Source organism: Ascaphus truei, chromosome 23 (assembly GCF_040206685.1).
Source record: "Ascaphus truei isolate aAscTru1 chromosome 23, aAscTru1.hap1, whole genome shotgun sequence".
NCBI lineage: Eukaryota > Metazoa > Chordata > Amphibia > Anura > Ascaphidae > Ascaphus > Ascaphus truei.
This window is the reverse complement of record NC_134505.1, coordinates 3,439,352-3,454,176: the sequence shown is the minus strand read 5'-3', so window position 1 is coordinate 3,454,176 and position 14,825 is coordinate 3,439,352. Positions and strand designations below refer to the sequence as shown.

The following is a 14,825-nucleotide window of genomic DNA, read 5'->3' as shown; positions in this document are numbered from 1 at the left end:
CTATGGGTCGTGTGGTGTTGAGGCACTGGTATGGTAGTCTGGTGATTTCCATACGGAAGACGTGGCCAAACCACCTAAGTCTTTGTCGCTTAATGCAGGGGGGCGCAAACTTTTTTCTCTGCACCCCCCTACCAGATGTCCTCCTCTCTGCGCGCCCCCCGCCCTCCTCCATACCTTGATTCCCGGTGTCTGGGCGTCATGACGTCACGTTGCCATAGCAACGTGATGTCACATGACCCCGCGGCATTTGCCATGGCGACTCGTCTCCAGATGCCGGCTGAATCAAGGTAAGTATTGTTTACAGAGGCCCTGCAGCTCCCCCAGCACTTAATTTAAGTGCCTTCGGGAAGCGCGCAGGGGCCTCTGTAAAACCCGTGCCCCCCGCCGGTAATCTCGCGCCCCCCCCTGGGGATCGCACCCCCCCAGTTTGAGCTCTCTCTTTCTTTCACACACCTTGGGGGGAATATATAAGAATTTGACCCGACAACTACTCAGCAAGCTTACTATCTAAAGACCACCATCCATAAGGCTTCCACCTCTTGAGGGTTTACACAAGGGCTCCTATCAGAGAGAGATGGATCTCTGATACCGCCTGCCTTTATCTGAAGAAATCTGTGAGTGATACTGTCACAGACGTTTTTTGAACATCGCTATTTTTATTACCATCTGCACTATTATCTGTATATTTTCGCATTTTTCACATATCACCTCTTGACAACTTCAGCTCTTCCATTACCTGGAAGAGAACGTGTGACTCTATTGGACCTGGACAGTCCACCACAAGGGTGTAGAGCTGCTGTATTCATTTACTCTTGTATTTACACTTATATTATTACACTATTCACTTTGGTGTAGGTTAAATACTCACGTTTATCTTTCACGTATTTTTAATATATGTTTACACTTTTTTTTTGGTTATTATCACTATTATGTCACTTGATATTAAGTCACCATACTAAAGATAGAAGCGCCCGGTTCCAGGCTTTTCTGTTTTCAAGGTAATTAATCTAGTTTATAACTCAGGATTTTTTTTTTTTTTTTAGTAAATTCTTGAACAAACCACATCTATGTTTGCCCGCAAAGAAAATGAGTTTATGTATCAACTTTGGAGATGTCACTCGTCGTTGTGACAGTAGTGTAAGCCCTTGTCATTAATGATTTAATGTAAGTGTCTAGCAATAAAATTGTTTGCGGCTCCTTCTTCTAGGACAGTAAAATGGCTGCAAAACTGGGACAAATAACTGCACAAGATTGACCAAAAAGTCCCGGAAAAAGTCAATATATCATTTTTTTAAATCGGGTCCTATTTTCTTTCCTGTTTTGCAGCACGGAGACTTTAATGCATTGGTAGCCAACAGGACACATGCGGCCCTCCGGGTCTTCACCTGTGGCGCCCAAATGCTGGCTAGCCCCAGCAGCCCTCTCTCCCCAGTGCAGAGGGAGCGGAGATATTGCTAGGATGGATCGTACTGTAGCTTCCCCCTAGCTCTGGTACACTGCTTAATGACACTGTGCTGATATATACTGCTCTGCCCCTCTCCTGTGCTGATCACTAGTAGCCAGCGTAACCAGAGGAGAGTGACAGTATTCATGACCATACTAGCATTAAGCAGGTGATGGAGGGAGGGTGGAAAGCTCCTATCTGCGGCTGCAACGTCCTTCCATAAAAAAATAAATATATATATATACTGTACGTGGGTAATATGCGGCCCTTGAAGTATATCCTCTTGCATATCACTGCTTTAATGTATATTGCCTCATCTATGTTGCTTGAGTGTTTCCAATTTGTTCCTCGTCTATCATTTTGAATTCTTTCACCATATGATGTCTCATACTTCATCCCTTCGACTGTATATATACCATTAGTTGGCTATTCGCTTTTAACTCAGCACAATTGTGTATATTGTGGATATATATTTCTTTACTATGTTACTATGTTTACTGTCTTCACATGGGTGAATTACCAGAAAAAAAATTCTGTTGTGCGCTTGTGTCCCTTATTCAAAGATTATACGAACGACACCACTGTCAAGTGTGTTGTTTTAGAAGTCCATTAAACAAAACAGAAGTTTGCGTCAGACAGAAGAGTTTATTAAAGAAACAAAGAAATAGATCCTGCACATATGCAGAATAATTACAACCACAACGAGAAGAAATTATTTTGACAACAAAGTCCAAAAATCATAATTATCTGTTCTACACAAGTACACAAGAATGTGACACCATCCTTGGTCTCAGTGGTCACTTAGACATCACAACGGTTGCATTTAGTGGGATACATTGTCACTGCTAAATACAGGTACACACTACAGTATGCCCACTGAAATTTTGGGCAGGTATTTTTCTCTAAGCAGCATGGCTACATTGGAATGGTTATTTTCTAAATATCATCTTTTATAGGCAGAATATAAGGAAATGATGAGACGCCAGATTTAATATCAGTTAGTCTTTGTATAGCTCTTTCTTAGTACACAATAGAATATTATACATTATGCTCAGTAGATCAAAGAACACACAATCCCAGCATGCTCTAACCCCAGCACCCACCACATCATATATATATTTATATATATATATTTGTGTCAAAGGGAGTGGTCAAATGTATACAACAAAAGGCAAAAATACCCAATGCTACATCCAATGTGACAGAACATACATAGTAAAATACTTCAATGTTTGTATTCTCAGAAGTAAGGGTCATTTAGTTAAACCCTTTGGCCAAAGCGTTATAAGCCTGCAGCCACGTCACAGCATGACCAGTATGCAGGTCCTAACATTCTCATTGACCTCTACAATGGATGGCGAATGGGCCCAATAGACCTGTCAACAGAGATCTCCCACCTAAGAAGTCTGTGATCTAACCGCGTTGCCTCCTCGCCATGCTTCCAATTACTTTACAGAATCTCACAGGATTCTGAAGCCTGGAGAACAATGAACATGTTTCACCTGAGCAAAAAGCGAATGCATTTGCCCCAAACCATTGCATTTATCACATACAATTTACCATTTTAGTCTTAGAAGAAGCCAAGATAAGCTCAATGAAAGGAAGGAAAAGATAGACATGGACATTCCATACACAGAGTCAGATAACGGCAGGCCGTTTATTTCTGGGGCGTTCAGTGAAGAATTCCTTTCTTTATTTGTTGATTCTCCATGGCGGGCTCATACCTCAGGGACTCCCCAGAAGTCTCGGGGTTTTTGTAACATTCAGTGGGCTGGGCGTCTTCTGTGGTGTGATGTTCCACGCTGGGGTGAGACTCTAAAAAGGGGAAAGCAATAGAGGTTACTGGTGTCATTTTAGAGGACCAAAGTGATTAAAACGTACAACGTGAGTTTTTGTGTGTTTAAATTGCATGTTTGCTTGATTTTCTAAGTACTTACACAATTATTTTGCTTCAGTGTATTATATAATGCCAGATACGGGCAGTTCAATGGGCATTCGTCATTTATGATGCCAAAGGATTTTGCTACTCTACTAAGTGCTGCAAATTCAGGCAAACAGCTTCCAGTTATAGAGATGGCAGTAGTACACCTCAGGGATGCAAAATTATTGTTTAACATATTCTAATGCTTGCAGATATCAAAGCAATGTTAGGACACATTCAGTGGAAAGGGAAGGGCTGAGGTTATGGATGGAATTCTAAGAGGGGAGGACAGCAGGCAGAATGAGTACGGTCTGCTCAGAACTTTACCGGGTTGGGTATATGTGCACTGATTACATGGCAATTACAGTACTTTGTGATTTCCAGGTTACTTTCCACTTACCATCTTTGCCACAAGAGGTATGATGTTCTGTAATACTGCAGAGCAAAGATTAAAATGTTTAGAGATTAGTAGGTGTAAAAAGCAGATGATGGTCCAGTCACTTTGCTGTTAGTTGTATGATAACTACAGTACAGGCATACCCCGGTTTAAGTACACTCACTTTAAGTACACTCGCGAGTAAGTATATCTCGCTCAATAGGCAAACAGCAGCTCACGCATGCGCCTGTCAGCACTTCCTGAACAGCAATACCGGCTCCCTACCTGTACCGAAGCTGTGCGCAAGCGGGGAGACTGTAGAGCCTGTTAGACATGCGTTATTTACATCAGTTATGCACGTATATGACGATTGCAGTACAGTACATGCATCGATAAGTGGGGAAAAGGTAGTGCTTCACTTTAAGTACATTTTCACTTTACATACATGCTCCGGTCCCATTGCGTACGTTAATGTGGGGTATGCCTGTACTGTATTGCATTTGCCATGCCTGAAACCACTTGTAAATTGTTCCAATGGCTTACCGCACAGATTATTCCTGTCCAACTAATTAGAATAATATTTGATTGTGTCAATTTGTAGAAAATATAAATAATAGTAATAATAAGCCAACAATTAACTGATAATAACTGATAATATTGTCTGAGATATGAAGGTGCTCACAAGTGGTATTTTTATTTGTTGTGTACACTGTACGGTGAACTGTTTTGGTCACTTTTTTACTCACCATATCTTTTTTTGTGTCCGGTCATTTACATACTGGATGTCATGTCCTTCCAGCAGGCATTTGTATGTGGCGATCTCCATCTCCAGATGGGTCTTCTGGTCCATGAGGAGTCTGTACTCACGGTTCTGGCGCTCTAGGTCAGATCTGGCCTGGGCCAGTTGAGTTTCAATATTGTTGATCAGACATTGTAACTGGGCCAGCTGAGATTCATAATTGGCCTCTGTCTCCGCCAAGCTACCTTCCAGTGCGGCTTTCTATAATAGAATGGACAGAATTACATTAGAAGGGGGACATTTGGTGGAAATGTATAGGGCATAACAGGTGGTGCAGATTGAGAACATATGGCAGCTGTATATTCCATAGGTTATATGCATGGCACAAATAGCATCTGAAGAATACAAACATCATGCTTGATTGAAACTATCACAGCTACAGAAGCTATACTAGTCTGTGGCTTGGTGTAGAATCTTGAACATACATCTTAACATGTGGTCCACCATAATGAGCAATAAACCCATATTTAGGACTTGATGTGCTAAAACATACCATGCTGAGCTGGCTCTGCAGCTCAATCTCCAGGGTCTGCGCACAGCGCCTCAACTCGATGAGTTCGGTTTGGACCGACTGCAGCTGCCCAGAGGCGGATGTCACCTGACTATTCAATTCCTCACTCTGTGAGGACAGAAACACAGCGAGTAAGGCCCACGAGGTGCGACTGAACGCCAGAAATGCAATTATTTCCTTCTCGTACATGTTGAGAGAGAAGTATTTTTTTTTGTATAGTAAAAATATGACCAATTGAATTCATAGAGACACAATTACATTCATAGGGACACAGGTACAGTGCAGTAGCACTACTATTACAATACCTTACTATTCCATGTAGCGTTTGAGATGGAAATCATTTTCAGCTGAAGTATATAGAAATATTTATTCAGTTTAGTTTGATTAATTAATATATTACTGCAATTCACTGCTGTATCACTATTAGTTTAAGCAGTTGTTTGTAAGGAGAGCTTAATTCAGCGTTTAAGAATTGGGTTGCACCAATGGTATTGAAAAAAAAACATTTCTTTTACCAAAGTGTTGAAATTGCACTATTAGAGAACATTAGTGAAATGGAAGAGGAAGTGTTTATTAAAAACAAGTTCAGTACTTGAAGTTACAGTGTGGGATATGTGTTTTGATTCAACGGCAAGACAATGTATTCAACGAGAAGAAGATGTGCAGTGCCTAATTTGCACAGTATTAAAAAACAAGGGAATGAAAGAAACCCCAGGTACCCTTTGAAGGAACATGTTCTCAGCCTCCCTCATATTCCTCTCCATCAGGCTTTCATATTGCTCTCGGATCTCGGACAAGATCCTGTTCATATCCCCTGATGGAGCAGCATCTACTTCCACGTTGACTCTGGCTCCCAGCTGAGCGCGCAGGCATTTCACCTCCTGCAAAGGCCCAAAGATAAATGAGACTATGAGGCAGGAGGAGAATCATTGTGTGAGAAATCTGACTTTCATGGTCATAGTATAAATTCCTTTCTCGGCCACCAACATCTCTCTATCCCCCTGTGTCACAGTTTACCAGCTCTATTAACATTTAGAAAACTGAGACTAAAACTCTCCATTCTTTAGAGACTTTCAAAAAGATCAACAACCATCATATCTTTCCTCGTACATCACCTCTTCATGGTTCTTCTTCAACTGCTGCAGCTCTTCCTGGAGGCTTTGAACTTGCAACTCCAGATCACAGCTCTCCATGCTCAGCCCCTGGAGGACTCTACGCAGAGCGCTCACATCCGCCTCAGCATTGTTCCTCAGCCTGAGCTCCATCTCATACCTTTGGAGATAGGAAGAGGCAATGAGGACAGAGTAGTTGAAAAAATACAATATATTCAACACGTATGATTGGTCTATGTTTGCATGCACAGATATATGTCTCTTTCACTCGCTCACACACTCAACCGTTCCCTCACTTTCTCCTTTCCTCCATTCAAAGGACTTACTTGTTCCTAAAGTCATCAGCAGCCAATCTGGCATTATCTATTTGCAGAACGGTCCTGGCATTTTCCAAAGTGGCTGCAGAGATCTGTAGAATATCAGGGTGGGAAAAATAAACCAGATACTCATATACTGTTCCTTACAGTTACTATTATTATTTTGTGTATTTGAAAATAATATATATATATATATAGTGATAATAACACAAATGTTTATTGCAGAGGAGAAGGTGTTGCATTATTGAGCGTTTTACCTTTATAGTAACTCCAGTAATGTTGTTAAGTGAGATGTCTGCAAAGCTTCAATCTACCATCAGTTTCCGTCTCACAGAATAAAAATGAAGAACTGTACTGTCTGTATACTGTATGCTTGAGATGACTTCTAATTATTTATTTTAAACACTGAATTGCGTGTCTGTTGTGTTTCTCTGTGATCGCCCTCACTTTGTAATACGTTTATATGAATGTTTCTTTGTTTTTTACCTGGCACTGGAGCTCCTCAATGGTCTTGAAGTAGTGGCTGAAGTCAGGGGATGAGCTGGGGGCATTGTTTGCATACCACTCACAGATCTTTCTCTCCAGCTGGGCATTTTCCTGCTCCAGTGAGCGCACCTTCTCCAGATAGGATGAAAGTCGGTCATTCAGAAGCTGCATGGTTTGCTTCTCATTGGTGCCTAGCAGGCCATCCTTCTTCCAACCACTGTGGCCCCCACAGCTGCTAACGTTACTTCCATGACTGTAACCACAATGTACATTTCCAACACCACATCCATGACCAAAAGAAGAGTGTTTGGAGAAGGTGATTGCTTTACCTCCTGATCCTCCATGGTGACTGGGAGCTCTGCAGTGTCCTCCATGGTGAGAAATATGAGAGCCACCATGATGGGATATATGGCATCCTCCATGATGTGATATATGTGATCCTCCATGATGGGAGAAACGTGACCCTCCATGATGGGAATTATGGGAGACCCCATGATGGGATTTACTGAGTCCTGCATGATGGGCAAAATGGGAGCCTCCATGATGGACTGAAGGGACATAGCTGGAGATTTGGGGGGAATGACTACTGCTGTGACAGCTCCCCATGAGGGATCCAGCTGAAGAATAGGAATGCATGGTGCTGTGGCTTTGGATGATGGGAAAGCTCGATCCAAATGGAAGCACAAGTTACGCTGCTGCTTGACCGTGAAGTACAATTGTGCCATATCCATGGGCCCCTTTTATAAGAAGTACAGGTTGCATTGTAGAAGGCTTAGGAATGTTTAAGGGCATTAGGCTTCAGCATTCATAGCCTGCACATGAAAACGTTATAGAAAGGTGGAGAAGGTTATTATACATTTATTGCGCTGCAGCACATCAGAGGGGAGACTATTTCACACCCTAACAATAGGATATGTCTGCATCAAAGAACCACGAAGGCTTGGCTAGTGGTAACACCCCTGTGAATTTTTTACAATGTGTTTCCCTGGTTGCTTATGAGACGGTTGAGGTTTATGGATGGCATAAGATTAAGCACCCTTTGGTGAATCAGGGCCCAATATACATCTTTGTCCCCGTAATTCAGTTAGATTACACATCGTGAAATGTCACATTAGCCATATTAATACAGCCCCCCTATTTAATCTCTGCTGAGGTTCAACTCTCTTCTGAGCCTACTTGGTATCTAATTTGCCATGTGCATGTGGACACAAACTCTTTGCAGTTCAGTGTACATGAAGCAATCGAGTGGGATGTTAAGCACACTCTCCCTGCTTACAGGCGGAGCTAAAACAATACCAAATTAATAACAAAACATTAAAGCAATGGTATGGTTTTTTCTTAATATTAACATACATTTGTTTTTATTCTTCTCCAGTGTTGCCTAGTTGTAAACCCTTATGTTTTTGATGCCCATACTATTTTAGTATTGCCGCAACTTAACTTTGCGGGTTTTTTTTAAAAAAAAATTCGAAATGGGGTGCATTGCTTTTTTATTCTTTAGACAATGCTTCTTTTATTGGCAGCACTGTATAAAATAAAAGTAATAATATTATTGCCTGAAATAATCATCTATGTTATATGTACAGGTATGTTAAACATAAGATGCATTATGCTAAACATAGCCCTTATAAAAGTGACAAAGATCGCTTTATGGCTATGGGGTAGATTATAATTTCCTTTATTCTTGTTTAAACTTTATGGTGGATAACCTATAACTAGTAGTGTATTTTGTTGACCAGATGGAAGTTTAAAACGACTTACTGTATATACGTGATGCACCTTAATGCTAAAAAGCAGGAAATTGTTGGGTTATAGAATAAAGAGACAAGATGTCAATTATTTTACTTAAGTCTGCAAATAATTGTTATGCGACGCCTTGCCGGCTACTAATTTCCTGATGCTTCTCAGATAACACCATACCTGTATGTGTGGGAGGTCCTGCATCAAGCCCTGAAAAGGGAGACAGCAGCTTTGGGGTATGTGGCTGTTATGAGGTTTGGCACCCAGATGTTGTCCTAGCTCGTCAGTGTGTAAATTACCAGGGATGTAATATATAGAAAACGCGTTTCTAAAGCAGGTTAAATTGAAACATTTACGTTTTCCGTTGTTACGGGGCCTATTCACTAAACTTCGATAAGTTCGTTGCAACATCGAACGTGTTGGCATGTTCCTACAGTACCTTACAGTATGACATTTGTGTTAAAACGGTACTCGCTTAAGTGAATCAATTTTTTGTAACCGTTTTGTAACCGACGTCCAAAAATGACATACTGCGCTTGTTTGTATTTGCTTTACAAGCGAAATGAACTTTACGTTTGATTTCGCTTTGGCAGTCTGGAAGCGCTACGCAGAAAAAAACGACAGCTTCCTGCGCAGCCTTTCCAGGCGATTGCGCTGTTTAATATCATTTGTTTTATACACAGTTTTGAAGCAGGGGGTCTCCGGTGCTGAACCGCATTAATTTCAGGTCCAGCGACCGTCTGCTACCCGAAATACATGCCTCCCTTTTGGGTGCTGGTATCCCCTGCAAGTTTAAATTTCCCGCGTTGTGGCTCAAGTGACTGGGAAATTTTAACTTGGGGCCTGACTTCAGGAATCAGGAGCTCCCCAGACCTGGAAGTAATGCGGTTCAGCTCCGGAGACACCTTGCTTCAATGCTATGTAGCGGTCATGTAAAATGGCTACAGTCATCTCTCCTGCTGGCAGTAAGGCCTGGTAAGTTGTGGGCATGCCAGCAGTAATTATGGAGGTTTGCCCTCACACCCTGGTGGGGTGCCCTGTGTATGGGTGGGAGTAGTCACATGCTCTGACTCCATGGTTAGTGATGTCAGAGGTGTGTCAGCTTCCAGAGTGTACATAAGGCACAGCACTGAGTCTAAAGTTAGTTCTGTCAGAGATCTGCATCCAGTTCAAGTTCAAGTACTAGCCTGAGTTAATAAGCGTTCTAGTTATGTTATAGTAACTGAGAGGAGACTGTGTCCAGGGACCTGGCACAGGGCGTGATCCCTGCGGGGATAAGGGAATCCCTAATTAAGGAGAAGATACACCTTTTAAAGGGAGGCACTGACGGCAGAATGAGTGGCTAAGAATATACTGCGAGGGGCAGCTAGCCCACATCAACCAATAAAGATGTTCTCATTCATAAACTCTCTCGTGTACATGTGTGGAGTGAATGTACAGAGAGGAGCACCACGGAGGAGTTCCTCAACAGGACCATCCCCATGCGGACGCAGGGACCCTGATGAGGTGGAGGCGCTGCACTGGAACTAGGTGAGACTCGGCACACTACCTCAGCTGCCTGTCTGGACGGGTCCTCCCCACACACCATCATGCGGGAGACTCAGGAGTCCTGTAGCCAACAGGTGCACCACCAGACACTACCACACTGTAATGGGGGCCGGTTAGACCACAGGGGCCAATGTGAGATTGGGTGGGTCAGGCCGGTTCAGAAATACCGTTACATTTGGAGGCGAGCTGCTGAGATCAGATCTGTCATCAGGACAGGCTCTAGCTAGGCACACTGGGAAACAGGGAGAGCGTCTGCTGCCACTCTGTGCTGCATAGGGACGGACCTAGGGGTGGTCAGGGGCTGACAGGGTATTGTCAGTTCGCAGGGACGACCTAGGGGCCTGAAAGGAGTGAGGGGTTTGGAGCCGGGCTATAGCTGACCGAGTCACTTTGAGGCAGTGCTAGTTGGTAGGACGCCAGAAGGGATAGCCTGTTAACTTGGTCAGGAATCCTGGAGAGGGTCTGCGCTAGGCTGACCAAGAGAGGTAGACGCCCCAAGTACTGCATGGCAGAGCCAGAGTACCTAGCCCATTCCAGACACTTACCATAGGGAGCACAGACTGGGAGGAAGGAGACACAGCAGACACTGAGAGAGTGAGCCTAGCCTGAGGTAGTGCAACATGAGTCCAGCCTAGTTCAGGTACACATGTGGTGGTGCATCTGAGCAACTCTTTATTGTACTGATGTGGAGGCTGCCCCGCAGAGCGGAGCCCCATGTACGATAACTGTTACGAGAGAATGGAGGATCCGCGTGGTGCGGAGAACACAAAATGGCGACCAGAGGCTGTTGGGGAGGGCACCCGTGGCGTGCACCCCACTGAAGAGCAAACTGTCGCCGAGTTATCGTTAACCAGTCTGCTCTGGAGCGGAGCGAAGGCCGTGGCTGCCCCGTTTTTATCCTGTCTGGGACACCGAGGGGCCACCCTTGAAGAGTGTGAGGAAATCGTAATCATTGGGGGAGAATCCCGCGAGGAGAGCAAACAAAATGACTTTTTGGGCTTAAAAGCCAACCAAAATGGCGGTTCCCGCTTGCTAGGGAAACCGCATGGGACAGTCACAGAAGAAATGGCTGATGCAGAACTTGCAAAGAGCTGGCCGGGAATGGCGCGAACAGCAGAGCCCCGCCCTGATGGGGGGCATGGCGCGAAAGCTATGGCTGCGCCTTCATGGACAGTGACTCACTCGGCCCCTGTGCTGAGTCAACCGCTTAGTCTATGGGACCCTCCCCTGATTTCCACCAGGGGGAGTGACTTTCAACTATGGCCTGTGGGAATGCACCCACTGGGCCCAGGGACTGATATCCAGACGGCGCCACTACAAAAGGTAGTTCCGGCCGCGGAAATGATTTGCAAGAAAGAGGGATATTTTGCACGCAAAGCTGCTGCAAGAAGAAGGCGGGAACTAGCCGCGGGAAAAGAATCCAGCTCTGAGGAGGAACTGGCGCGAAAACGCAGACCGCGCCCACCAGGACTGAGAGAGGCGCGGCCTTAATTAAGGGGCATGATATTCCCCTGTTGGACCCGCCCATAATTGCAACCCCTGGGGGCGGGTTCCAGCTATGTCAGCGGAAGGAGGAGCCGAAGCAGGAAGTGACTGGCCCAGAAGCTTCTACCGGTCAGTTGCGAGGAACCACTGACCTGGAGAGACCCACACTGAAAGTGGTCCCCACAAAGAGAATGGCCTGCCCCTCCGCTGTGGGAACAATAGTCTCCACCCAGCCCTACTCAGTACCCGGCGGGCTACTAGTAGTAAGGGTGGCTAACACCGAGACGGTGGTCGAGCTCTGCCTACAATGCGGGCTGCCCGGAGGCACGGTCAACACGGCGGCACGTTGCCCACATTGCGGGACACTGTACTTATGGCCTATGCCGACATTTATACCGATACAATCGGCTGACCCCCCGGGGGACCAGGCTAAGCGAACCGCCGAGTCCCCTGGCGCACTGTGGATAGGACGTGCGAGTCCCGGAGAAAGGGGACTGGAGCCGGTCAAGTCGGCTGGGTCAGCCGCAACCGAGACAGTCGGGTCACCTCCTGACCGCACCGAGAAGGGAGAATACTCGGACGAGGATCTCCGTGAACTTGCGAAGGTGACAGCGAGGCCCAGGATAGAACCGGGGAGGACGACACCCCGTGGTACCAGCAGCTGTCAGAAAGACAGGACATCCCCCGCAGATCGGCGAGCCGAGAGACGGAGTCCCTCCGCCTCAGAGCGTGGCGGCGACGGATGAGAGACGCTGACACCCCTGCGGACGGGTAAGAGGAGTCCCTTCACTTACCTTGCCCCAGCAGACGGTGTAGGAGCGGAGAGGCCATGCCAGGCCGCAGGCGCACGTGGAGAGACGGCATCACTTCCGGTGAGGACGACGGCGGAGCTTCCGGATGTCGTCATTGAGAAAGAGATCCCGAATGGGGGTCCAACCCGCGATGACGGTGTTTCCGGTTCCGGGGAGGACATCACTTCCGGTGGCGACAGCGGAACCCCGAGGAAGAATGCAGCGACGCTTCGGCGATCGGGGCAAGGTCCCCGATCACCTACAAGGCCCAGGAGTTGGATGGGCGATCCAAGGACTGAGGAGGGTGAGATATCCTCATTGGACCGGTCTACGGACAGCCAGGAACGGGTCGTAACCCCGTGGGGTCCAATTTCTTGCCCATACGCCCAATCCCCCGCCCTAGCTAAAACCCCTGCCCCAATCACACGGTCCCCGGGTTCCCCGCCTAGTTTGGAATCTGTGGACATATCATCAGGGGGAGAAGGGAGACGGACTGTGGAAAGACAGCGCAGTGGTGCTACGGAGGGTGATTCTCGGGGAGGGGGAGAATTGAGTGTGGCTGCGGTGGGTCGGTGGTTTCCCCCTGCAGTTCCGGCACCGGTGAAACAGGCCCCGGGATCTTCTAGGTGGTCTGTACCGCGATCTGAGCGGTCGACGGGGGTATTTTCCCTTGAGGATGATAGGGAGTCAGGGAGGTCAAATAGATTTAGGGAGAACCGTTGGTGGGCCCCACTATTCGAAGGGTACTCCGCCTGGATGGACCGCACTCGGTTCCTCATCCGGCGAGAAGATGTAGTGGACTACTGGTGGGCTGTGGGAGAATTCACACCGGAACAGAGGGACAGAGAGTTGCAGGAGCGGTGGCTGCAGATCGAGAATAGGGAAATAGAACCCATGGGTCCTAGCATCCTATCAGACCCCGTGGACCCTGATGAGCCCCTATCATGGGTGTTGCCTGGGAGGGCAGGTAAGGCTGACCTGACTAGAATAAGTAGGGCCGAGAGAACCATAATGGCTCGGTATAAATCTTCCCACGGGTTGGAGTACCCGTATGTCCCTGAGCCTCTCATGGATGAGATAGAGGACAACCGGGATAGGTGGCTTAGGGAGGCCATTGAAATGCATCTAGTGGGAAGAGGGAGTTCCGTGATAGGGAAGAAGGTCGAGGAGCGCATAGAGCACTTAGTGCGGGTATGGGGCATTGGCCGAAACATCTATAAGCACAGGGTGACCTATAGGCCTGAGAGGGGACTGCCTAGGCACTATCACGTCACGGTCATAGACATGGGCGGAAGAGAGGTCAAGAAACCTGACCCAAATCACTATTTTTAGGGGGTACTATACATTACGCGGGTTCGTGGCTGCTGGTCGGGGCGGGCTTGGCGGAATGTACTGTAGTCAATTTTGTTATACACCATGAAGATTTGTATGAAAAAGTTAACCAATTATGTGTTGTATTTCAGTGCTTCCTGGAAAAGGGTATACAAATTTAGGTCCCAGCGAGGACGATGGGATTCACCAGGGGGAGAATGTAGCCGCATGTAAAATGGCTACAGTCATCTCTCCTGCTGGCAGTAAGGCCTGGTAAGTTGTGGGCATGCCAGCAGTAATTATGGAGGTTTGCCCTCACACCCTGGTGGGGTGCCCTGTGTATGGGTGGGAGTTGTCACATGCTCTGACTCCATGGTTAGTGATGTCAGAGGTGTGTCAGCTTCCAAAGTGTACATAAGGCACAGCACTGAGTCTAAAGTTAGTTCTGTCAGAGATCTGCATCCAGTTCAAGTTCAAGTACTAGCCTGAGTTAATAAGAGTTCTAGTTATGTTATAGTAACTGAGAGGAGACTGTGTCCAGGGACCTGGCACAGGGCGTGATCCCTGCGGGGATAAGGGAATCCCTAATTAAGGAGAAGATACACCTTTTAAAGGGAGGCACTGACGGCAGAATGAGTGGCTAAGAATATACTGCGAGGGGCAGCTAGCCCACATCAACCAATAAAGATGTTCTAATTCATAAACTCTCTCGTGTACATGTGTGGAGTGAATGTACAGAGAGGAGCACCACGGAGGATTTCCTCAACAGGACCATCCCCATGCGGACGCAGTGACCCTGATGAGGTGGAGGCGCTGCACTGGAACTAGGTGAGACTCAGCACACTACCTCAGCTGCCTGTCTGGACGGGTCCTCCCCACACACCATCATGCGGGAGACTCAGGAGTCCTGTAGCCAACAGGTGCACCACCAGACACTACCACACTGTAATGGGGGCCGGTTAGACCAAAGGGGCCAATGTGAGA

The 14,825-nt window shown here is 46.5% G+C and overlaps 1 protein-coding gene and 1 long non-coding RNA gene across 2 annotated transcripts in view; one reads left to right on the top strand and one right to left on the bottom strand.

Annotated features, from left to right (window-relative positions):
* LOC142473112 (uncharacterized) overlaps positions 1–14,825 on the top strand; it is a 64,059-nt gene that overhangs the window by 15,830 nt on the left and 33,404 nt on the right. The window lies entirely within an intron of this gene.
* On the bottom strand, positions 2,563–7,661 carry LOC142473099 (keratin, type I cytoskeletal 19-like). The gene is made up of 8 exons (XM_075580257.1): positions 6,967–7,661; positions 6,490–6,572; positions 6,167–6,323; positions 5,771–5,932; positions 5,034–5,159; positions 4,488–4,741; positions 3,766–3,800; positions 2,563–3,259 (listed from the first exon to the last, which is right to left on the bottom strand). Exons 1-8 carry the CDS (start codon positions 7,600–7,602, stop codon positions 3,117–3,119), a joined length of 1,596 nt encoding a protein of 531 aa, XP_075436372.1. The 5' UTR covers positions 7,603–7,661; the 3' UTR covers positions 2,563–3,116.

What these genes read in the sequence shown, in the direction of transcription:
- LOC142473099 (XM_075580257.1), bottom strand. Translation starts at nt 7,602, where the DNA reads ATGCATTCCTATTCTTCAGCTGGATCCCTCATGGGGAGCTGTCACAGC. An exon ending in AGAACATGTTCCTTCAAAGG is followed by an intron (nt 5,160 to 5,770) that starts GTACCTGGGGTT and finishes CTGTCCTCACAG; the next exon opens with AGTGAGGAATTGAATAGTCA. An exon ending in TGCAGAGCCAGCTCAGCATG is followed by an intron (nt 4,742 to 5,033) that starts GTATGTTTTAGC and finishes ATTCTATTATAG; the next exon opens with AAAGCCGCACTGGAAGGTAG.